General features: G+C 43.6%; 2 protein-coding genes across 2 annotated transcripts; both read right to left on the bottom strand.

Moving 5' to 3' along the window:
* Positions 1–727: 727 nt before the first annotated feature.
* psmb10 (proteasome 20S subunit beta 10) lies at positions 728–7,780 on the bottom strand. The gene is made up of 8 exons (XM_037484818.2): positions 7,590–7,780; positions 6,540–6,633; positions 5,261–5,358; positions 3,270–3,410; positions 3,016–3,131; positions 2,844–2,902; positions 2,089–2,240; positions 728–946 (listed from the first exon to the last, which is right to left on the bottom strand). Exons 1-8 carry the CDS (start codon positions 7,652–7,654, stop codon positions 835–837), a joined length of 837 nt encoding a protein of 278 aa, XP_037340715.1. The 5' UTR covers positions 7,655–7,780; the 3' UTR covers positions 728–834.
* A 630-nt stretch (positions 7,781–8,410) lies between these two features.
* crata (carnitine O-acetyltransferase a) lies at positions 8,411–23,580 on the bottom strand. The gene is made up of 14 exons (XM_037484780.2): positions 23,411–23,580; positions 20,833–21,129; positions 20,585–20,703; positions 20,176–20,229; positions 19,820–19,985; positions 17,337–17,511; positions 14,204–14,382; positions 13,552–13,652; positions 13,233–13,352; positions 13,009–13,131; positions 11,750–11,885; positions 11,519–11,581; positions 11,244–11,381; positions 8,411–10,333 (listed from the first exon to the last, which is right to left on the bottom strand). The coding sequence occupies exons 1-14, from the start codon at positions 23,435–23,437 to the stop codon at positions 10,118–10,120; spliced, it is 1,914 nt and encodes a 637-aa protein (XP_037340677.1). The 5' UTR covers positions 23,438–23,580; the 3' UTR covers positions 8,411–10,117.
* Positions 23,581–23,750: the final 170 nt, after the last annotated feature.

Genomic DNA, 23,750 nt, shown 5'->3' with positions numbered 1-23,750 from the left:
TCTTAATAAAACATTTAAAATAGTTTCTCTATATTGTTTATTCTCCCCACTCTCTAGTATTTCCTTCACTCCTGTCCCTTTTATTCCAATTTTTCCTAACTATTCCATCATCTATTTCCTATGTTCTTCATATTGTTTACAATTCATTAACACATGCTCTATTGTTTCTGCAACCGGACAAAAAACACAAAAACCCGTTGGGTGCTTCCTCATAATATGAAGTGTGCTGTTCAAATTACTGTGACCTATCCTTAATTTGCTCATAACAATTTCTTGTCTTCTATTTCCTCCCCTTTTCTTCACAACCCCTATTTTATTCCTCCTCATGCATGTTTTCTTCTCTGATTTAATGGAAAATACCAAACCAACATAAGGGTGCATACAGCCTCCCCACCGTACCGAGGTCTTTAGCATCGAAACGGGATGTAATTATTTATCTATTCATTTGGTGTGTTTATTATAGGCCTATTGCCAATTGATTTGTTTTTGTTTATTCCCCAGTAGACAAGAAGACTGTTTACGTCCTGAACGCTCCTTGTATGTGAAGCAAGAGTTTGTGTACTACTTAAATACCTCCACTGAAAGTGAAATAACGTAGCCTTTTTTGAGGATTTGATGGTGTTCAAGGGGATTCGTTCCCTCTCTGGTGTGTGTAGCCAGTGAGGAAATTCAGAAAAGGTTCAATAAACCCCAGTCCTTCAGTCCTTCATGTTGTCACCAAAATAACTTGAATCAACATCAACTTTATTGCATAACCTTTTCTTTACATCAGTGATTCTTTAGAGGTACACAACTGGATGATGGATTACTACATATTGAAGAGAAGCTTGTATTTCATTCCGTGTTCATGATCTGAACTGATTCGTCGACCACATCCAGATGGAAGGGGGTCACAGTTTTAGTCAGGACAGCCGTGGTGCCGGGCTCATACCTGTACTGTCCCTCTCTGAAAAGACAGACATACAGCGTGACTGGGACCGGTCATGTTGGGGACATATTAGTTAGAGTTTAATGAAGAAGATGAGACCATATTTCAACCACACTAATAAATACATAATTAATGTAAGAGTTACTGTTCAGCAAAATAAAATACAAACAGTTATGTCGAGATGGAAAGAGTGAGAGGAGTGGAGTTCCATCCCACACAGAAATGTGTTCTCTTTTTCCCATCCGATTCTCCATATGTGCTGGGTGTCAGTGGGTGCTACTCAGATCTACATTAGTAAATATGAATGTAGCAGGTGGCATGTGGGGTCAAGGCGGTGCACCTATAAAAGGGGAAGTGGCACTTTGCCATGAGATACCAGTTTCCTGTTGGGCCCCCAGTAGTGGTGAGAAATCCCCATTCTCTTGTGATTTGTAAATATATTTCGGTTTATTCTTTCATATGTACGGGTGGTAGATTTGAATGGAGTTTGCATGACAGGATCGGGAGGAGAGGCACCGATCCGGGCAAAGAGAGAACGAATGGGTGTGAGAGTTTGACACAGCAGGTATGTTGGGTTTTTTAAGTATGAATTAAAGTATGAATTAAAGTTCGTTGTTGGTAATTGTTTATCCTTGTGTTTTAGTTATTATCCCGCTACCTGCTGTCCTTTTGTTAGTTTTGTTTTGTTAGAAATGTGTCTGTGTATGTGGGGTTGGATTAGACCTATCTGCAATAAATATTGTTAAACTGTATTCGGCTTCCGTTTCTTATATTCATAAGTTAACACAAACACACTGTTTTTCTTGTTTCAAAGATCTTAATACATAAAACATGAGGAGTTAACCGGCAGGTTGTGTGCACACATCTTTTTATCCATTTGATACATTTTGCATTATGAGGTCTTTTCAACCACCAACCGTAAAGTTTTTTCAGATTATGTTTTATGCTGAAGTACTCTCCATCAGTTTTGGTGTGGAGGGGAGGGGAGGAGGCCATGAGACCATAGTTCACATATAATCTACAAGTAGAGAACTTGTCTTCTATTTTCAATGCCTACGTTGACAGGTACTGTCCTGCCTCCGTATAAAGATGCAAAGAAACATCAAGATAACTGAATATTTAATGGAGAAAACACATTGTAAAAGGTAGTTATGATTCACCTTTTGCCTTTCATCGCGGGCGTGTCGTAGCCTCGCAGGTACTCCACTCCAGCCTCGGTGATAACACACAAGTCCACATTGCTGCCTGAGCCCAGGTCACACAAAATCCCTGCAGTGATGGCGTCTCGTACCAGCTGCTTCGCCTTTTCCAGCTGAGTGGGAGAGAGGACGACGACATTGAGAGGGTTCAAACAGTCATTTGAAATATGACAGGAAGGAGGTATGGTTGGTATGAAACCTTGAATAAGAGCTAGCATTCTCTAGTGGCCATATGGGAAAGGGACGAAGAGAACTGAAACGTGATTCTTTTAGGCAGATTCATTTCATGCAGTGTTTTGGAAACCTGGAAATCTAACAAAAGCTTTTACCTTTCATCAACTCATGTCTTCTGTGCATTACAAGCCAATCGGGCATTGATAGGATGATGGTAATGAAGGTGTCCCCACCTTCACACCCCATATCAGCAATGTACAGTATATATATACTGTATATATTAGGGCTGGGCAGGTTAATCACATTAATCACTGGCCTCAGAGGGATTTATGACTGTACACTCCGACATCCTTTGTCCTCGGAGACTCAAACTCAAACAAAAACAAACCTGAATGGGAAACTGGACCCGGCTGTCTAATCAGTGAAAGCAGCAGAGGATTCACGTCACACACCATCGATATGCATGATGGGCACATCATGCCATATATACAAAACATTACATTCAATTACATCTGTCAGGATAGGAATACAGTCAGACTCACCTCCATGTTTGGTTTGAATCTATCCTCAAACACAGACACAGCAGCTGCAGCTCCAGAGCCTGAAATCACAGGCAAATGTTTGATTCTGTTCTATCTGGTTAAGAGCTTGGTCCTGAGTCCAACTGTATTCAGCCACTCCATTCAGCCTGCACACAGGACATGCAGCACGTACCCATGGTGACAAAGGGCAGTTTGTCATAGGAGCCGTGTGGGTAAACACTGTACAGGTGAGCACCATTCACATCGACTCCTCCGACGATCAGAGAAGAACCGACGTGACCCTGGTACCTGCAAAGCCAAACAGACATCACTACAACATGCTGCTCGCTCTCCTGTGGGAGCAACCGGCCCAACTGGACGTGACAAGACACGTCAGTAGATTTCAAACGGAAGTGATCTGACCATCACTATCTCAGCTACACTCACCTGAACAGCATCTGTTTCAGCTGTCGAGTTACCATGGCGACGAGCGGGGGCCGGCCAGTGTTGAGAACGTGCAGCTCTACGTTGGATGCCATGACCTGTGTGGTGATCTCTGCGTCTGCAGCCACGCCAGCACCACAGCAGCTATGAGACATACGGGACATAGTTTCACAGGAAGAAGACTTCAAGGACTGCCTTTTTTCATCTACGTAATATATCAAAAATCAGGAACTTCCTGTCTCAAAGTGATGCAGAAAAACTAGTACATGCATTTGTTACTTCTATACTGGAATACTGTAATTCTTTGTTATCAGGCTGTTCTTGTAAATCGCTTAAACCTCTCCAGTTGATTCAGAATGCTGCAGCACGTGTATTAACAAGAAGTAAGAAATGGGATCATATAACTCCTGTATTAACTTCTCTGCACTGGCTTCCTGTTAAATCAAGAATAGAATTTAAGGTACTTCTCCTCACCTACAAGGCACTTGCTGGTGATGCACCGTCTTATCTTAAAGAGCTTGTTACACCGTATTGCCCTACAAGGCATCTACGCTCCATAGATGCTGGGCTACTTGTGGTTCCTAGAGTTTTAAAAAGTAGGATGGGGGCCAGAGCCTTCAGTTATCAAGCTCCTCTTTTGTGGAACCAGCTTCCAATTTCAGTCCGGGGGGCAGACTCGGTCAGTTCATTTAAGATAAAGCTTAAAACGTTCCTCTTTGATATTGCTTATAGTTAGGGTTGGCTCAGGTTAGCCTGGACCAGCCCTTAGTTAAGCTGCTCAAGGCTTAGACTGCTGGGGGACTTCTTAGGGCACACCGAGCCCCTCTCTTACTCTCACACTATCACTCTCTCCTTCCACAACCATCCATGTTTTATTAATGTACATCACTAATTAAGCTTCTTTCCGGGAGTTCTTTGTGCTTTCTTGCCTAGCAGGTCTCCGTGGATCGTAGTTTTGTGCGGACCCTGGTTCTGACTCCTGGCTCATGGCTCTGATGACACCTGATGCTGCCATCATCATTACTTTAAATGTGATTCATATTACTGTCATCAAAAACCAACATCTTTCTACTCTCCCTCCCCACAGAAGCCTCTGTGGATGGTGGTTCTATCTGATGGTGGTTGTCCCTGCAGTGGTCCTGCCGTACACTTGTTCTGCTATTTGCAATTACTTGTATCATTTCTGTTAGAGGAATTGAATGTATTGTACATCTTTTACATTGTTGATTCTGTACACATGACATCCATTGCAGTCTGTCCATCCCGGGAGAGGGATCCCTCCTCTGACGTTCTCCCTAAGGTTTCTTCCCTTTTTTCCCCATTGAAGGGTTTTTTCATATTTTGGGGAGTTTTTCCTGTGCCGATGTGAGGGTTTCGGGACAGAGGATGTTACATGTGTACAGACTGTAATGCCCTCTGAGGCTAATTTGTAATTTGCGATTTTGGGCTATACAAAATAAAATGAATTGAAGGTGGGAAGAGCCAGAAAGGTCTTCTTTTTCTTCAACTCCGTACTACCGTACCTCGATATGAAGTCAAATCATATCACATCCTTTCCATTGCTCTCTTCATACTTTATATACATCATCAGTTACATGATACATGAAGTCAGTTGTGGTTCAGTTTCTTGTAAAAGTGAGACCTCTGCTGGGTGATGAGAGTTAACTACAGCAAAAGAAAAAGCATCTTCAGTTTTAGGCCTTAATCTTCATCATTTATTGGCTTATTTGAATAGTTTTATGAAAGCCAATGTCAGACAGAGGAAAAGAGAACAAACATGAGATACATGTGCAGGTTTGGGCTCATCTGAAAAGCCTCATGCAGCCAGCAGGCTCCAACATGAAGGCTTGAGGCTCCTCACAGAGGTCGGATGACACAACAACAGAGGATAAAGGGCCTGCATTTTAAAAGTAGAACTTTCAAACCTAATAGAAGGTGACTAATAAGTACTCCAAAGTAATACGACACAAGGAGGTGGAACAGAATCCACTCACTAGATCTTAGGAGCGATGTAGTGTATCTTCATGCAGTTCTTGTCGGCAACCACCATGTCATCTGTAGCCCTGGTGTCTGCTCCAAGGACCACGCCATCCTGAAACATGGCAATGCACCCAGAATGCACCCTGTTATGTACCATTTCATTTCAAGAAATATTCTAAAAAATTAAAACTGCGAGCAGCGTTGGACGGGTCCTCGCTACTCCTTGCACGTCGCGGCACTGGCCGGGCGGTTAGATATGCGGCCGAGGACGCCTGCGGCCGTCGGACGAAGCGTTTGCACGTCAGTGGTCGTTAACCGTGTGGAGCAACGCCAGGAATGCCGCTTTGCAAACTTTATCTTTGACATTATCATGGTCTTAGGCCTTTAATGTCAACATATAACCAAGAAAGTTAAGTACCATTAAGAAATTAAAGCCTCTCAGAATACTATAGATGAGTCAATTTCCTTCAATATCTCAATCACCAGACTACATTTTGTCATTTCAGATTAGATTTAAAAGGAAACAATCAATACTTTCATGACCATTCCACTTCAGGTTGATAGTACACATCCTCTGGGAGGAGTCCGGCCATTTATAATTGTAAGAAATTATGAAAATATGCCAAAAAGGCAAATCTTTAATGATTAAATGCAGTGCCCCCTAATCTTTGAAAATTATGAAAAAAATATGGGGTGTTCAGGGGTTCAATGTTTACACATCCTGCAATTTCGGTGAGGGCAGGCCAAGCATTTTGGAAGTTATAAATCTATGGGGCGTTGTTATATATAAATGTTAAATATAAATGTAAATGGTAAATCTAAATGTAAATGTTAAATATAAATCTAAATGTTATATATAAATGTTAAATGTAAATATGTTAAATATGAAAATCTAGTTAGGTGCATTTGCATACCATGATTCACTTTTTTGTAAAGCATGTCGAAGAGCACCTGTGTGCCAACTTTCAAGTTGATCGCACATCGGGGCGGAAACTGGCCTTGTGTGGCTTGCTCTTTTTTTTAAAATCTTTAGGGGGCGCTTTAGAGACATTTCTTTATACTCAGATGTGGGACACAAAAATTATCAAATTTTATAACAGTCTGGATATCCACGGCAAATTTAACAACTTTTTGAATGTGATAAAGGCCCCAAAAACGCCCGCGGTTTGTGAGAATAATAATAATAAGAAGAAGAATCCCTTGAAATACAATAGGTTCCTCTACGACTAGTCATAGCGAGGACCCTAATAATCTGCTGTCCTCCTGTGTTTCTAAAATAATCCAGATGCTCACCTTGTAAACAATCCCAGCAATGGTGGTCCCAGTCTTTCTGGCACTGGGAGCTTTGCAGCCAAACTCTGACAGACTGGACTCCAATACTGCATTCCTGACAATGAGGAATAAACAGGAGGCTCTTGTATTAGTGTTGGTTTACTTCAGCCCCTGCGTCTCCTTCATGTTGCCACCAACACGTCTGTATAAAGGTATATTACACTATGTGTGAAAAGAGAGCCTAAATGTACTCTGAACACATCCGTACAGCATTAGTTACCTGTACGTACAGCATTAGTTACCTGTACGTACAGCATTAGTTACCTGTACACACAGCATTAGTTACCCGTGCGTACAGCATTAGTTACCCGTGCGTACAGCATTAGTTACCTGTACGTACAGCATTAGTTACCTGTACGTACAGCATTAGTTACCTGTACACACAGCATTAGTTACCCGTGCGTACAGCATTAGTTACCTGTACGTACAGCATTAGTTACCTGTACACACAGCATTAGTTACCCGTGCGTACAGCATTAGTTACCTGTACGTACAGCATTAGTTACCTGTACGTACAGCATTAGTTACCTGTACACACAGCATTAGTTACCCGTGCGTACAGCATTAGTTACCTGTACGTACAGCATTAGTTACCTGTACGTACAGCATTAGTTACCTGTACACACAGCATTAGTTACCCGTGCGTACAGCATTAGTTACCTGTACGTACAGCATTAGTTACCTGTACACACAGCATTAGTTACCCGTGCGTACAGCATTAGTTACCTGTACGTACAGCATTAGTTACCTGTACGTACAGCATTAGTTACCTGTACACACAGCATTAGTTACCCGTGCGTACAGCATTAGTTACCTGTACGTACAGCATTAGTTACCTGTACGTACAGCATTAGTTACCTGTACACACAGCATTAGTTACCCGTGCGTACAGCATTAGTTACCTGTACGTACAGCATTAGTTACCTGTACACACAGCATTAGTTACCTACCAGCTTGCTAAGTCTCCCTGCTCTTCCTATTAAGTAGTAACATATCATAGCTCTCCTTTACCTGCGGCTGTTCTCAAAACAGAATCCTCCAGTCGACGAATCATAGGACTTCAAAATGTTGGCCATCTTCCCTGTGAAGGATGAAGACGAAGCTTTTGGGTTGAAGATAGAATGGAACGTTGAACACGAGAAGCTCCTTTACTTGAAAAGCTTATGTCTTTCTTTTACTTTTACTTTTACTTTCACTTCCTCAGCCTTGTTGCTGCTTAAAGTGTCCCTGCTACACTGGGACAGACAACAGTTGATTACACCTTTTCTTGTTTCCTCGATTTGAAACCAAGGAAGAATATCCAAGTGTCATTTCGCATTAATTTATTTTATGAGATTATTGTATGAGAACAAACTTACAACCTCTTCTTACAATTTAATTTGCCCCCATAACAGGCTGCGACCTTAAAACAAAAGTCATACAAGTTGGCTGGTGAAAACTAGTTTCCCTTTTTAAAATAAACATTTTCAACATTGTTTCCAGTAAGCATCAGGTTACTGCAGAGGTTAATACCAAACCCTGACCAATGAGAAATACAAAAGGGCTCTAGTGGTAAACTAAGGCATTACATTGGAAATGGAAAATAATGGAAAAAACAACATGAATCAGCGGAGTCAGGGGAAAACAATCAGTGCTACAATATGACACTTTTGAAATCTATGCTGCAAAAAAACACCGAAGACTTCATGGTCTCGATCTCCGGTTTCTAGTATTCAAGAATGTCCATTTAGTAAATTATGATCCAATTAGAGTCAAATACACCATAAAGCAGGGGGTGCCATTGGGAAGGACATAGTATTGTGGCGAGCTTGGCCAGATGAATGAGACAGGAGACTGGTATTACTTTTAATACCCTTCCTGTGTTTCATACACCGCAAGACCCCAGGAAATAGACACTTTATTAAGGCGTTGAACAAAGAACTTCACCCACAGCCATACTAAGTTGGGTCATGGTGCCCACACTCCTACACATTAAACTAACAGTAACATTTGAGCACAACATAACAGAACCTAGAAAAACACACATAAACTTAAACACTACAACATTAACGTAACAGATAGAGATATAAATGCATCTAAAGATTGTCCGATCATGCAATGCACCTACCAGCGCCGCCTAACTCAATCTGCCGCTCCGATCGCTACAGTATGATTGATAGGTATCAGAGCTGTATACGACATCTCTACTCAGTCCTGCACAGTCAAAATGTGGTCACTTCTGCTCACCTATGGGCAAAAAGTCAATATGCTGGCCTAAACAGACGCAAGTAATATCTATTTTATCATTTATTTATTTTTGTATTTAAAAGAATTACTATTCTTGATTAAAGTATAGGGGAGACCATATTGTTAATTGTAATAATCTTCAACCAATCATACCTTTATTTGATATGTTGGGCATATTTTTTGATATGCTAGTTAATTACAGTCTATGGTCCTAATGTTTTCATACTGCATGCAACAGTATGTACAGTTAGGATACAAATAAAAACATCCTTACCCTATTTTATTTGCACTAATCAAGCAATACAAAATCAACAATAAAACAATATACAATAATGAGTATCACTGTGCAAGAAAAAGCAAAAAGCCAACTGGGCTTCTTTGAAGCTTCCGCCATACTAAAATATTTTAGATTATATTTTATATTTTACAAATGTATGTATTGGAAGTGTCGAACAGAAATATAATTGCATTATATTCATCAGCTTAATTTCTGCTGTGAGAACAATTCCTTGAAGTTACCTTTACAAGCACGGATGAAATACCAAAGGTCAATCAAATTTTTTTGGAAACAACATTTTAATTCAATAGGTTCAGTGTCAAAGAAACAAGTGATATTCCTTCATTTCAATCATGGTCACGTTAAACTATTAAAATAAAGATCCTGTTTTTAATTTTCAAATCTGATTTTAAGTCAGCAACTCGGACTATGAAGACATTAACACAGAATAAAATATGCCACCACGATGGAAACAATTCACCAGTCTGAACATAGCTATGATGGGGATTTCCCCCAAGCAGCTCAACAACAGCTGGTCCATCTTCAGCTGAACTATCTACATACCTGGCCAATAAAGCAGACTCAGTTGTTTAAAGAGTTACAATTTTCTGGATTTCCTCTGAATGTCAAACACAAAATCTTTGTTTAAAAAATTCTATTTATGAAACTGTTCACATGGATCTGTTTGTGTTGTTCCACTATAGAACCTCTGGCAGCAATAAAGCAGAACAGGAAGAAGGCACAGAGGCAAAAATTCATCAGCTGATTGGATATTTATCATTAACAACTTAATTTCTGTTAATGATATTTTAAAGTTACAGAGACATCTGTAAAAATGGTTATTAATGACACGTGCGTCACCACAGGACGACCAATCAATAACACAAGAAGAGGGAGGACTGGCTCAGACCACCAGCTGGAGATCAACAGTGTTGCACCAGGTGCACGGGTCAATCACTCAAATGTCACTCAGGTACACTAAGAGTAGGCATCCTATGTAAATGACTGACACCAGCCCTGTAAAGCCTGAAGACCTTTACAGTTTGGCTCTGGGTGTTTGTTCCAGCAGTGACCTCATGTCTAATAGAGCACCCTCCACAGCCTGGGCCAGATGTGCTGCATCTGTGTCTTTAGAGGTGTTAAAAGACGACACAGCAAAGTTGATGTGATCATTCATAGGATTGTAGCACACCCCGTATCCATCAGTTACAACCGGGCCGAAACACATGACGCAGTCCGTCTTGGAAGGTACCTTGTGAGGAAAAGACAAGTAGTTTAGGTAATAGTTTCGGCTCATTATTATTATTAATCATATTACTATTACTGTCATCATAAACCCACATTAGCGACTTTGCTTTGATTTCTGTGGATGGTGGTGACATCTGACGGAGGAGCCAGAGCTTGTGCATGAGGTGGTGGAGCTTACCTCTGCGCACAGCTTCGGCTCTGCAACCGTACTCATGGTGAAGATGGACTCTATTCTACTCTGGAGTGGCCCTGGGTGTGAGGCGCCAGGTGTGTGCTGCTACATTGGAGTTTGCCCCAGTAAACGAAAGGTTCGCCTCCCTTCGCCCTCAGATTATATGGGGGGGGGACGGGGGACTGATTGTCTGTGCGTATGCAACAGACAGCAGTTTGAGTATTCTTTTTGGAGACCCTGAAAAGGGGTCGCACTCGCTTTACAGCACCGTTGTAACAAAAAGAGCTGAGCCGGAAGGCAAAGCTCGCAATCTACAGTTCACAAAGAACTAGGTCACGGGTACAAGCGGCCGAAATGGGTTTCCTCAGGAGAGTGGCTGGCATTTCCCTTAGAGATAGGGTGAGAAGCTCAGCCATTCGTGAGGAGTAGAGCCGCTGCTCCTTTGCGTTAAAAGGAGCCAGTGGAGGTGGTTTGGGCATCTGGTAAGGATGCCCCCTGGACGCCTCCCTTGGGAGGTGTTCCAGGCCCGTCCAGCTGGGAAGAGGCCCCGGCAAAGACCCAGGACCAGGTGGAGAGATTATATCTCTGCACTGGCCTGGGAACGCCTTGGGATCCCCCAGTCAGAGCTAGTAGATGTGGCCCGGGAAAGGGACGTTTGTGGTCCCCTGCTGGAGCTGTTGCTCCCGTGACCTGACCCCAGGTAAGGGGTATAGAGATGACATTTTTGCCAAATGGATCATACCTGACTTGTAGATAACTTGTAGTGTAATGCTTTGGCGTAGGCGGTGTCAGTGTAGATATCAGGTATGGAGAGGTTGTTCTCAACAGCCACCATCTTAAGGCCCAGGAGGTGTCTGTCTATGGCCTGGCCACTGATCGCCTGTGGGGAAAGAGAGGTTTGTCACCAAATGTTAACTACTAGAAAACACAAGGCTTGTACCATCTCTTATACACACACTGTAGAAAGGTATAGACTATGAATCAGAATCTGCTCATACTGTCCCTATGGATACTCACCATGGTAGTATAGGTTCTGTGTGCATTTACAGCTTTCACCAGTAGATCAACCTTTTCTGTGTTCTGTGATAAAACGAAAAGAAGCGTCAATGTTAGATTTCAACACATCGGCATGCACTTAATTGTTGAACAGGGTCCAGATACATTTGAGAGGGTGACCCGAAAGTTAGAAATGTTACCAATGGAGTTAGAAGCATCTCCAGAATATGTGTTTAGGGTCAGTTAACACACCTGCTTGCTGGGGTCATCGAAGGCCTTCACAAAGGAAGCTGAGGCCCTTGAGGCCGATCGGATTGTATCAGTTCGGCCCAGTCTGAACATACGCAGGGAGGCACTTTCATACGTGGCACAGCAGCACTGGTACATCCTGCAAAGACAAAAGGAGAAGTAGAGTGGGTACTCTCTACAGAAATGTGGACCAATACCGGCAGAGTGGTGCCAGCGAGAAGCTTCCCTCACCCCTCCAGTGAGCGTCAGGCTGCCACAAAGCACGGAGCCATGACACCTAATGTTCACACACGTTGCACTCACTGACTTTATGATGCTTTCAAGTGCTATGAAAATGATTAGCAGGTAAAAGTAAATTCCAACGCTCTCATGGTGTTCTCAAATGTAATCTTAAAGTTTGGGGGAATTTTGGTGAGAAACCTGAATTAATCTATTTGTTTAAAGATTGTTTTAATGACAGCAATATAAAATAGCCCCTAATTATACAGAATTAGTGCTTTCTAACTTTCTAATACACTATTAACTATTACTACCACTAATGACCATTCAATACAATATTTAATTCCTAGCCATTTGCACTGCATCTGGAAAGTATTCAAAGCGCTTCATTTTCGTGTTTTGTTACAGCCTTATTCTAAAAATAGAATTCTACACCTAACACCACCTAATGACTTGAGGATGTAATTGCTGCTAAAGGTGCTTCAACAAAGTGTAGAGCAAAGGCTGTGAATACTTATGTACATGTTATATTTTAGTTCTTTCATTTTAATACATTTGAAAAGAACTAATCAAGCTTTTTTCACACATTTTGGGGTGTTGTGTGTAGAATATTGAGGAAAATCCATTTTGGAGTAATGCATTACAAAATGTGGAAAAAGATGAAGCGCTACTTTCTGGATGCACTGTACATGTGTGTTTGAAGGACAAATCCAGGATGGGAACAGGATGTCACAACAAATCTAGAGTCTCTTCTCACCTAATGATCAATGTTCTCAAGTCAAGATTTTTTTTTACCCACAAGTTATAGTTTAGAACAATTCTTTCCATGTTAAGTTTACTCTATGTATTACCCAAATCTGTACCTAAAATCTGGGTGAATCCATCTCATCTCAGTTCATTGAAACAAGAGTCGCAGCCTAACTGTATGATAAAATGTTTGTTTTACAGGCAGCGCTCTACTTGGCCGTTTATTTAGCATGTTAAGAGTAAAACGTCCTCATACAACCACAGTCCCATACCCACTCGCCTTCTCAGAATCTCACCTGTAGTAGGCTAGTTGAAGCGCCATCTGTATGAAAGCGTCAGGACTCATCTTGTAGGCTTTTGGAATATTTTTCCCAAAGTGTCCAAATACTATGACTCTCATATCCAGGTCTTGGGCCAGTCTGTGTTGGAAGAAATGTCAGTACAGCGAGTGTGACTGTGACTGTGTGTATTCTACTGTCCACACATGTGTGTATTCTACAACATTCACATCTGCCCTCACATGTTCATGGCATGCTTGGCCTCCTCAATGTCCTTCTTGATATCAGGTGTGATGTTAAAGTGAAGTTTCTGTGGCATGGGCAAAGGCACTACGGGAGATGGGGTCATCTCTGGCTTCCTCCTGTTATCACAAACAAGAAAGTTACAACATGTGAGATGTGAGGAATACCAAGTGGTACTTACTGAAGCAATAAATGACCAAGTGGGATGTTATAACTGTGATCAGCCCGTCCAAGTCTCTATCTCATTGCTGAACTTTCAAAGATGCTCTGACAAGAGCCAAACAATCCAAACATGTACAGAATGGACACAGTCCTTACGTGTATTCTACAACATGGTCGATCAAGGCCACAATGGGGGGCCCCTCAGCTGGGGCATGCTCGTAGTTAGCGCCACATGTCCCGTCTTCTCCGATAATAAACTGAAAAAAGATCAGAAACTTTTAGAGAAAAACACATCAAACAAGAATTTGCTTGAATGCCTGCCAAAGGAATTTTAGTCAAGGTCGGGAGCTTCACCATAATGGGATTTCATAAAGCAGGGCATATAGTGAAAAGCCTGGCTTTAATGTAGACATTACTAGTCTGTAAACATATTTATTCCTCCTCTTTGGATGGGCCTGTACTGGCCATTAGAGGAGCTTCAGCTTCATTGCTCAACACATGACGTATCCTCTTCGTCAGGCAGCTTAACCTGAACCAGAGCCAGCTAGTCCGGACATTTCCACGTTATCTTACCCGCCATAGCCTGGTTTAACTGCTGAATGAAAGCCCTTGTGGGACATGAATGTTGAACAAATACAAGATAGCCATAGCAAGACTACAACACCCTTCCTCTTGTACTAGGAAATAATCATAAACCACATTAGGCAGGAAGAAACACACAAGCATAACAACGATTCTGTCATTAGTTCAAATATTACCAAAAACTGCAGTGTGTGTGTGTGTGTGTGAGAGAGAGAGAGAGAGACACCTGCAGCGTCTTGTCAAACCAGCGGTTGCCACTGTTCCACTGGCTGCCTCCTCCATGCAGCATCTGGACGGCAGCACAGCTGCGGTACTCCTCATCGGTCACTTGAGGCTTTGCTCCATCCAAACACAAAGTGAAGATGCTCCTTTGGATAGCTGACACTGATTCTTTGTTGGTCTTATCTGAACACATCAGGTACACACACAAACAAATTAGCACAATGTTCTCATGTAATCAGGCAGCGAGTTCCTCATGCTTTATGTAGTTTTTGCCTTTTATTGGCCTGAGTGTTTATTGCTGTCAGTCATTAACAGCAAAAATACTGTTACGCCATCATTGATTTGTGCAAACTAATTTAGCATCAGAATGGGATGTTTGTGATTTGGTTGGACAGAAAACAAATGTCTACACATATTGTTTGAGCCTTTACCCAGTCACTAAAAAGTCGGCTTCTTCTGGAGCAGTGTTAATTTCGTTGACGAAAACTATGACGAAAGATATTCGTTAACAACCTTTTTCCCCATGATTAAGATGAGACTAAGACGAGAGGAAAACAGCTCTTAAGAAATAAAAACTATGACTAAAACTATGCTAACTTTCGTTAACGAGACGAGACGAAAATATTAGTGGTGACGAAGTCACAATACGTCTCTTGGTTACGTATGTAACCTTCGTCTCTGAAACAGTCTCTGAAACTGCTTCACAGTGAGTGGCTGGCCTAGCTTGTCCTGCTTGAATGCAGAGAGGATCGAAACTACTCGAGCGGGAGACGGATGTGCCCGCATCGTGGTCGAATCCCAAACAACGCCCAAGAAGGTGGTCCTCTGCACTGGGGACTGCACGCTTTTCCTGGCGATGAGTCTCAGCCCCAGACGGTTGATGTGGGCAAGCACAACATCTCGATGTTGGGCCACCAGCCGCACGGATGGCGCTAGAATCAACCAGTCTATGTAGTTCAAAATGCGGATGCCCTGCAGACGCAATGGTGCCAGAGCAGCATCCACGCATTTGGTAAACGTACGGGGTGAGAGGGCTAGGCCGAACGGAAGAGCCCACTATTGGTAAGCTTTGTCCCCAAAAGCGAACCTCAGGAACTTCCTGTGTCGTGGGAGGATGGAAATATGAAAGTAAGCGTCCTGGAGATCCACCGTGACAAACCAGTCCTCGGACCTGATTTGTGCCGCGATCTGTTTGAGTGTGAGCATTTTGAAGCTCAACTTCGCAACAGCGCGGTTCAAACGGCGGAAATCTAGTATCGGAAGCAAACCCCCATCCTCCTTTGGAACGATGAAGTAGCGGCTATAATAGCCCGACTCTCTGTCTGGAGGAAGAACTCGTTCTGAGGCTCCCATCCGCAGCAGGGTCTGTACCCACTCCAATATCCGAGCCTGCTGGGGGTGTAACAAAGTGGGTAGTACCCCGCGAAATCGAGGCGGCCACCACCTGAACTGGGTGGCGTAGCCTTCGTCGATGTGCGCAGGACCTATTGAGATACATTGGGGCGGGCTCGCCACTCTCCCAATAAGTCTCTCAGGTGCCGGTCTCTGGACGTCTCGGGTCTACAGACACAGCGCTCTGTAACAGCGTACTGGCAGGGAAGCGCTAGTGTAGTAGAGCCGGAACCCTCCTCGGAGGGGGCGAATGGCCCTCGGGCTCGTGCTCGCTGGACCCGGCGTGCCCCGAAGCGGCAGCGGGGACGATGGACCGACTCCCGGAGAGAAGGGAGCACTGAAAAATGCGGTGACACCCTAGCCCCTACGGTGGCCAGCTGATATGGAATCTGTCAGCGGCTCGGGTGAGGACTTCCAGCAGTTCTTTGGCGGCAGCGGGGGAATGAGTCGCCTCGGCATCAGCCTCCGCTGCCTCTACGCTCACCACGTCCAGCTCCTCGGAGCCGGAAGAACGTGAGAGCGGCGTCTCGTCAGGGGTGGAGGAAGCTGCGGAGCGTGCCTCCGACGCCGGAAACAAGCGCCTGGGTCCCGCGGTGAAGGGCCGGGAAAAGGCCTCAGCCGTCCCGGAATCTTCCGCGAGATCCATTTGTGATCCCCATGAAGACATCCGGCGCTCTGCCTCAGCACGAGCTGGACCGGAGCCGCGGGGAGCACGCCTCATCGAGCCGTCCTCAGTGAAGAGAGCTCGACGGGAGAGACGAGATTGCCATGACAGGCGCTCACAATCTGCTCAGCTAGCCGGCTAGCTGAGCGTGCTCCACGCCCAGCCAGACAACACACAAGGCGTGGGAGTCACTGCCTGTAATAAAACGGGTGCAAGGGGGGACACACTGGACAGACCGCTCAGCCATTACTATGTGGAAAAACTTTGCACGCACTAGATGAAGGCACAGAGATTAATGGGCCTGCCCTTCGGATCCCTTAATAGCGCCCTGGTCCCGGCGTCGACCGCCTATGACGTACCAGCTCGCCATTGGTTAGATTTCAGACGTGCTTCATGACGCGGTCACGCAGAGGCGTTCCCACAGCGTTTTTACGCAGCTCGAGTTCCCTGAGAGGGAACTTTTTATATTTTATTCGCATCCAGACATGGACAACGCATGGCGGGACGTAACGGCGGTTATTAAAGTGTCATGATGGCATCATCCACAAAGCCAGACCGCTCGGTCACTGTGGGGCAGCGGTGGTTCTTGTCACCGATATGGACCGCGACGACTATTTTACGCTTCGGTGAGTGTGCGCTTCCTTGGTTTAGCTCAGCTTTCTCAGTTTAGCTAACTGTTAGCAGGCTAAAGCCCCGGAACTCCAGAGACCGATGTGCGTGGAGATGAAGACCAGTCTAACAGCTCGGGGCTGGTCGGCCAGCTGAGATGTTCAAGCGGACCTGGCTGCTCCGTTTTCTGGTTTCGAGACACGCGCACTTCAACCAGTTGACACGCCACATCTTGAGAAGACTGTTTTAAACTGTCTCGGCTTACTAAGCAACAAAGAACGCCTGTGACCTGTGGAGGCTTTTGCTAGAGCTGCTCAGTGCAGGTGAAGGAAAACCCGGAGTCATGAAACCCAAAAATAAAGAGGAGAGAAAGAACATGCATTTTCATCTAAAAGATGAAAAAACTAAATCAAAAATAGCTGCCAAATTTAACAATGTTCTGGAGACCCTTGTCAGTGGTCCTCTAGCTCACCCCGGGTGAGGGTGACGTAGGCCCTCCCCCAGGAGTCCCGATGCTGGGTGGTGAGGATGCCGACAGGTTCCACGTCAGTCCGAGGTGAGGAGCGACAGATCCTCTCCAGCTGAACACGGAGCTCATCAGCCGTCAACGGAGTCCCGTCAATGTTGTACACCTCCAACGCATAAAACTGATTCCATGTGGGGGAGGCACAGGAAAAGCTTACTTTTACTCAAAGGTTTTGTCATTAGCTGTAGTTAATTCATTCAAGACTAAATGATTGTGGTCTTGTTAGAGTACTCCCTCATATCACAACAAGAAGCTGTGCCATCACAAGTGCCTGACATACTGCTTGTCTCTTGATGTGAAACCTAGTGTTGTTGCAGGTATTATATTGCAGGTATTATATTATTTTTTTCTTAAAATGACGGACCAAACGTTAGCATTAAAAAGGGGAACACTCATATATCTATGGGGAGCACTTGTGTCTGCAGTAGACACTTTACCTCAGATGACTACGTTTTAGGGATCACTATTTCCAGCATGAACCAGAGGATTTGCCTAGCCGGACACCGGCGGCTGGCCGCACCGGACGCGAGTTTGACATATGTCCCCTAGCCCTTTTCCTTGGATCGATTTCACCACTAAAGCGAAAAAGGGAGCCTGTGTTTGAAAAACGGCAGCGTTTAACGTCTGCATTCGGCTTTAACATTATTGTCGCTACACAGAAGACGTTCACATGGACAACCATACAGAACAAATTGATACCACAATGCTTCATTAAAAGCAGCCTATAATGCTCTATTAAGGTATTCTATATATCCTCTATATTATACACTCACCGGCCACTTTATTAGGTACCCCATGCTAGTAACGGGTTGGACCCCCTTTTGCCTTCAGAACTGCCTCAATTCTTCGTGGCATAGATTCAACAAGGTGCTGGAAGCATTCCTCAGGGAGTTTGGTCCATATTGACATGATGGCATCACACAGTTGCCGCAGATTTGTCGGCTGCACATCCATGATGCGAATCTCCCGTTCCACCACATCCCAAAGATGCTCTATTGGATTGAGATCTGGTGATTGTGGAGGCCATTTGAGTACAGCGAACTCATTGTCATGTTCAAGAAACCAGTCTGAGATGATTCCAGCTTTATGACATGGCGCTTTATCCTGCTGAAAGTAGCCATCAGAAGTTGGGTACATTGTGGTCATAAAGGGATGGACATGGTCAGCAACAATACTCAGGTAGGCTGTGGCGTTGCAACGATGCTCAATTGGTACCAAGGGGCCCAAAGAGTGCCAAGAAAATATTCCCCACACCATGACACCACCACCACCAGCCTGAACCGTTGATACAAGGCAGGATGGATCCATGCTTTCATGTTGTAGACGCCAAATTCTGACCCTACCATCCGAATGTCGCAGCAGAAATCGAGACTCATCAGACCAGGCAACGTTTTTCCAATCTTCTATTGTCCAATTTCGATGAGCTTGTGCAAATTGTAGCCTCAGTTTCCTGTTCTTAGCTGAAAGGAGTGGCACCCGGTGTGGTCTTCTGCTGCTGTAGCCCATCTGCCTCAAAGTTGGACGTACTGTGCGTTCAGAGATGCTCTTATGCCCACCTTGGTTGTAACGGGTGGTTATTTGAGTCACTGTTGCCCGTCTATCAGCTCGAACCAGTCTGGCCATTCTCCTCTGACCTCTGGCATCAACAAGGCATTTCCGCCCACAGAACTGCCGCTCACTGGATGTTTTTTCTTTTTCGGACCATTCTCTGTAAACCCTAGAGATGGTTGTGCGTGAAAATCCCAGTAGATTAGCAGTTTCTGAAATACTCAGACCAGCCCTTCTGGCACCAACAATCATGCCACGTTCAAAGTCACTCAAATCACCTTTCTTCCCCATACTGATGCTCGGTTTGAACTGCAGGAGATTGTCTTGACAATGTCTACATGCCTAAATGCACTGAGTTGCCCCCATGTGATTGGCTGCTTAGAAATTAAGTGTTAACGAGCAGTTGGACAAGTGTACCTAATAAAGTGGCCGGTGAGTGTATACATTATGTCTAAGTGGACACACTAATGATTTGTCCTTCTAGCTAACAGTTCAGTAGCTAACACTTAGCATGAGCGCTCTCACTTAAGTAAACTTGATACTGATGGACAAATTCTCATGGAAACATTTGTGCCTTTTATTTATTTTGTTATCTTTTGTGACAGAGTTTTCCTCCACCAGTCTCGCAACGTCAGCAAATGTAATTGTAGGTAAATCTGTGAGCGAAGTTGTGAAGACTCTCAAGAGATTCCACATTGATTACGCATTTTCGGTTATTGTGAAAAAGGTCTATTAAAGGAATGCTGCGTTTAAATCATGTGTTAAGAAATACTTTTAGGATAAATCAGTAGAAGGACTGTCATTTAACTACTGGACTACTGAAAGCAAGAGTGCACTTAGCATCCTGTAGCATTCATGTCAGGTAATGTTAAGCTCCTCACCTGAAAGTTGTGGACTACCGTGATGTGTTTAGGAGGCCTGGAGGTCTTGGAATGGTTCACCACAGAGTCTCTCTTCAGACCAGGGACTCGGCAGGACGACAGCACTTCGTAGTACTGATTCATACACAGAGGCTTCCCTCCCAGATATTCCACTGGGAGTGTCTCACTGCAAACATACAAGAAGTGCACTCCAACACTGAGCCACAATATCATATCCTTATAACGGTGTTTACCATTGTGAGTAGTATCATATGTCTGTGCTTGATATCATTTTATTAGGCCAATAGTGGAGACATTTTTTTACAAAAAGACCAGAAATTGGACCATTGGGAGATGCTTAGAAGTACAGTACTCACTTGTCAATCATCATTTTGAAGTCCAAAACACCTGCTATCAGTTTAGCAGCAAACCTAAATAGAAAGAGCATGATCTTTTTTCATTTAAAGGTTCACTTTCATCTTGTCTGATGTTGGTTGAATGATAAAAAACAGAACTGATAATGTCTTTTTGGCAAGGACAAAAAGTGCATCATGTGGTAGTGATGCATATGAAATAGACACTGCATTAAACTAGAGTTTAAAGAAAATAAAATGTGCAGAAGTGATCATGGTTGGGCCAAACCGTTGCAGTGAACCGTGTGCATCAGATCAAGACATCCTGTGTAAGAGGCTATATGATGCCAACAGCAACACACACTGCATCTCTGCCCAGGGTCTGAAGGAGGCTTGTCAAACTGCTGAAAACAGGTTGTAAAAAGGTGATCACCTTATTTGTCCCTGCTTATCCCTGAAGTTCATGCGGGGCAAGACCAACCCAGGACTTGAATGAATCACCACAGGCAACCGGTAATCGAAATATGCAACCTGCACCCACCACTCTGACAACTACAATGACACAGAGACACAGATCAACATGGCAGATTGTTCATCAAACTAATAATTAATTTATGTTGAGAGGGAAAGCAAGCCAGGTGTGACAAGAAGGGATTGTATTGTTTTGATATAAAATCTCACCCAGTTTTCAGTGTTCTCTGCTCTTTTTTCCAAGCCTCTCTGAAGTCTCTCTCCAACACCTCCTGCCTTCTGAAACTCGTTCACCAGCTCTTTAGTGTGCTTCAGCTCATCCACCTCCACGATGGGCTCAAGGGCACTGACATATCGCTCACAGGTCTGCTGCAGAGGGGGGACCGGCAGACTGGGCAGTCCCTTCTGGTGGGTCAGATATCTGCCAGAGACTCGAGTCACCGACACAGGCTTCACCAAGTGACAGGGTTTCATTAAGCCACAGGGTTTCGCCATCCCCACCTTTACCTGGGATACAAACGATCTTTAGTGGTTTCATCTTGTTGAAAGAGTGCGTTATTATTCCCCCCCCCCCCAGTCAACTATGAACACTAACTCTGCCCTTTGATACCATTTAATCGAATCAGCGGTTTTCAAACTTTTCCCAACCACTACCAGAAGGACTAAACTATATAGCTTAACTATATATCTAAATGCAAGCCACACAAACACATATTCAGCATCTTCCATATTCCTAAATACTGCTCCAATATTGTCTAAATCAGCTCTGCAGTTGCTGAAATACCGCCCACATATGTAGTTATGCTCATCAGTATAACTTATGGTAATTGATCACATATTGCTGAATGGTGAGAGCAGAGGCGGCTGGTGAATTTTATTGTAGGGGGGGCTAAATAAAGATTTTTTTTCACATACAAACGAAGCATTCTGGTGCATTCTGACAAAATAATAAAGACAAAATAGAACATTTTCTTACAAAGGCAAATGGGGCAAGGGGAAAGTTTTAACTTAATTTATTTGCCTTGTAGAATTTAGTAAGATTAAGTGCAAATACATCAATAGAAATTGGGAATTATACACAAGTTAACATTCTAACAAGTTAACAGAATGTGATTCTAAAATGGGTGAGTGTGTTACGGCAAATCTATTGTGTGTTGGTAATATCCCCACCGCCCTCGCTCTCTTTGCTCAGTTACGTTTGAGGCAAGCGCGTAAGTGCGAGCCCCAAATCCTCATTGAAAAGGCATTGAAGGCTCGATTTTCGAAAAAAAAGTTTTAACATGAGAGTCAACGGGAGAATACTTGGGCAATTTTCCACGTCAATGAATTCGCCCCGAGAGAGGCGGGACTCGAGGCGGGCGCGCGTGACCATTTGAAACGTGACCTGAATCTGACTAATCTGATTGGACAATGGCAGATAATATGTCTAGAACACTGAAAACTACTTTGGCTGTGATAAGCCACAGGGTTTATCCCAGTTGGTGGGGCGTTGCCCAAATCGCCCATATACACCATCCGCCCCTGGGTGAGAGCCTATACTATAAATTTGTGACATTATCTTTCATAAGTTAAGTTGCCGTGGTAAATAGCTTTGTGTTGAATAAAGACATTTGGGCTGCTTTAATTAACCATAATAGACATTGACAGGGAAATTTGTGTAGTTGGTTGTTTAATTGCACTTTTTGGTGAGTTATTTATCTAACATTTAAAAAAAAAAATATTTTCATTGAACGCTTATTTGAATGTTTATATTGCATAGGTAATGGTTTTACATGAGTTTTATTCCAACAATAAAGCTTATAAGAGCAATTGTTGGAATGCTTTCCAAGACCAGAAAAGGTTTTTACATACGTTTAGAAGGTCAGTGAAGGTCTCACGTTGTGAAGCTGCTAAGCCTGACAATCATTCTAGCTACCTATGGGGATTGGTGGCACAAGTAAGGGTGCCTGGGATTGGCAGAGAGCACGAGGTGGGGGTGTTATTGTGGGCACGTCTGGATTTATCGGATGTCGGAGCTGGTTCGGACCGGAAGCTGTGTTCGTGTTTATGAGTTCTGATGTTTTGACGTAGGCTATGACCCAAATTATACGGATAATAAATATAAATGCAGAAAACAAGTTGTTGTTTAATAGCCTCCTTAACGAGAGTCGCAACAATATTTTAAAACTATATACTAAATAAATGCCAACGTCAACCTTACAAATTCAGAGGAAGATTACGTCAATTTGAAAGAGATGTGCGATGAATAGTGTTCTGCTTTCCCCCCCACCTGTGTCCAAGCTTTTGACTGGTACCATTTTTAACAGTATCTGTCACTTAAAGAAAGAGCGAACGTTAGTGTGGTATACAACATTATTGAAATGGCACGTTAATCTAAGTGCATCTGATAAATAGCAACATTCTAATCAATATCGCGGAGTTGAATTAGTCCCCTTTCTTTCCTGTCTATAGTTAACGTTAAACCAAATCAAATTAAACCACGTTGCTGGAGTCTCGGTAAAGTTGGTCTATACGTGCCTTTAGCCTACTTCGTATCAAACCCTAACGAAACTCACACTCACCTTTAACTCACTTAGCTTGCTAACGTTAACGTTAGCGTAGCATACCTTGCTAACAGCTAATAAAACCCCCTCATGTCCTTGCGTCAATACCGTTAACTGATCAATGTCACTCAGTACGTGTCTTTTAAGTCCGTATTTCAGGGTCAAATGTATCCATTTCTATGACTTTTGTTATGTTGGCTTTTGGCCAGTGTAAACAAGGACATTAAGCTAAATGAGTTACTTACCATCGTTCTGCTGCAAATTCCCCACATTCTAGCAAGAAACGCCCCCTGGTTCAGATCAGTCAGTGCTCAAAGTTCTCTTTGCGACTTGCGTTATGTCAGAACTAATGACGTACTGATTAGTCAGACCCCAAGGAGACAGGGAGCACTACCGATGTCTAACAAGGTCTACATGTCAGCTGCTCAGTGGAGGGTGTCACTTGTTGATGGAGCCGTGCAGCGTTTACCATGAACGTAGTAGTCTATGAATGACTGAAGGAAACGGGGTTTTATCATTTAGCGTGATATTGTCGTAACATATAGTTAGCATTCTGGAAGAGTGAAGCGGAAACAGGGCAACGGG

Source organism: Pungitius pungitius, chromosome 18 (assembly GCF_949316345.1).
Source record: "Pungitius pungitius chromosome 18, fPunPun2.1, whole genome shotgun sequence".
Lineage (NCBI taxonomy): Eukaryota > Metazoa > Chordata > Actinopteri > Perciformes > Gasterosteidae > Pungitius > Pungitius pungitius.
The sequence above is the reverse complement of the archived record's forward strand: the minus strand, read 5'-3'. Positions and strand labels throughout refer to the sequence as shown.

Coding starts and splice junctions, on each gene's coding strand:
- psmb10 (XM_037484818.2), bottom strand. CDS start 7,654: ATGGCCAACATTTTGAAGTCCTATGATTCGTCGACTGGAGGATTCTGT. Junction 6,634..7,589: donor TGTTTTGAGAACAGCCGCAG/GTAAAGGAGAGC, acceptor CCTCATTGTCAG/GAATGCAGTATTGGAGTCCA. Junction 947..2,088: donor CCCGCGATGAAAGGCAAAAG/GTGAATCATAAC, acceptor CTGTCTTTTCAG/AGAGGGACAGTACAGGTATG.
- crata (XM_037484780.2), bottom strand. CDS start 23,437: ATGTGGGGAATTTGCAGCAGAACGATG. Junction 20,230..20,584: donor GATAAGCAGGGACAAATAAG/GTGATCACCTTT, acceptor CTTTCTATTTAG/GTTTGCTGCTAAACTGATAG. Junction 14,383..17,336: donor CTACGTCACCCTCACCCGGG/GTGAGCTAGAGG, acceptor TGATGTGTTCAG/ATAAGACCAACAAAGAATCA.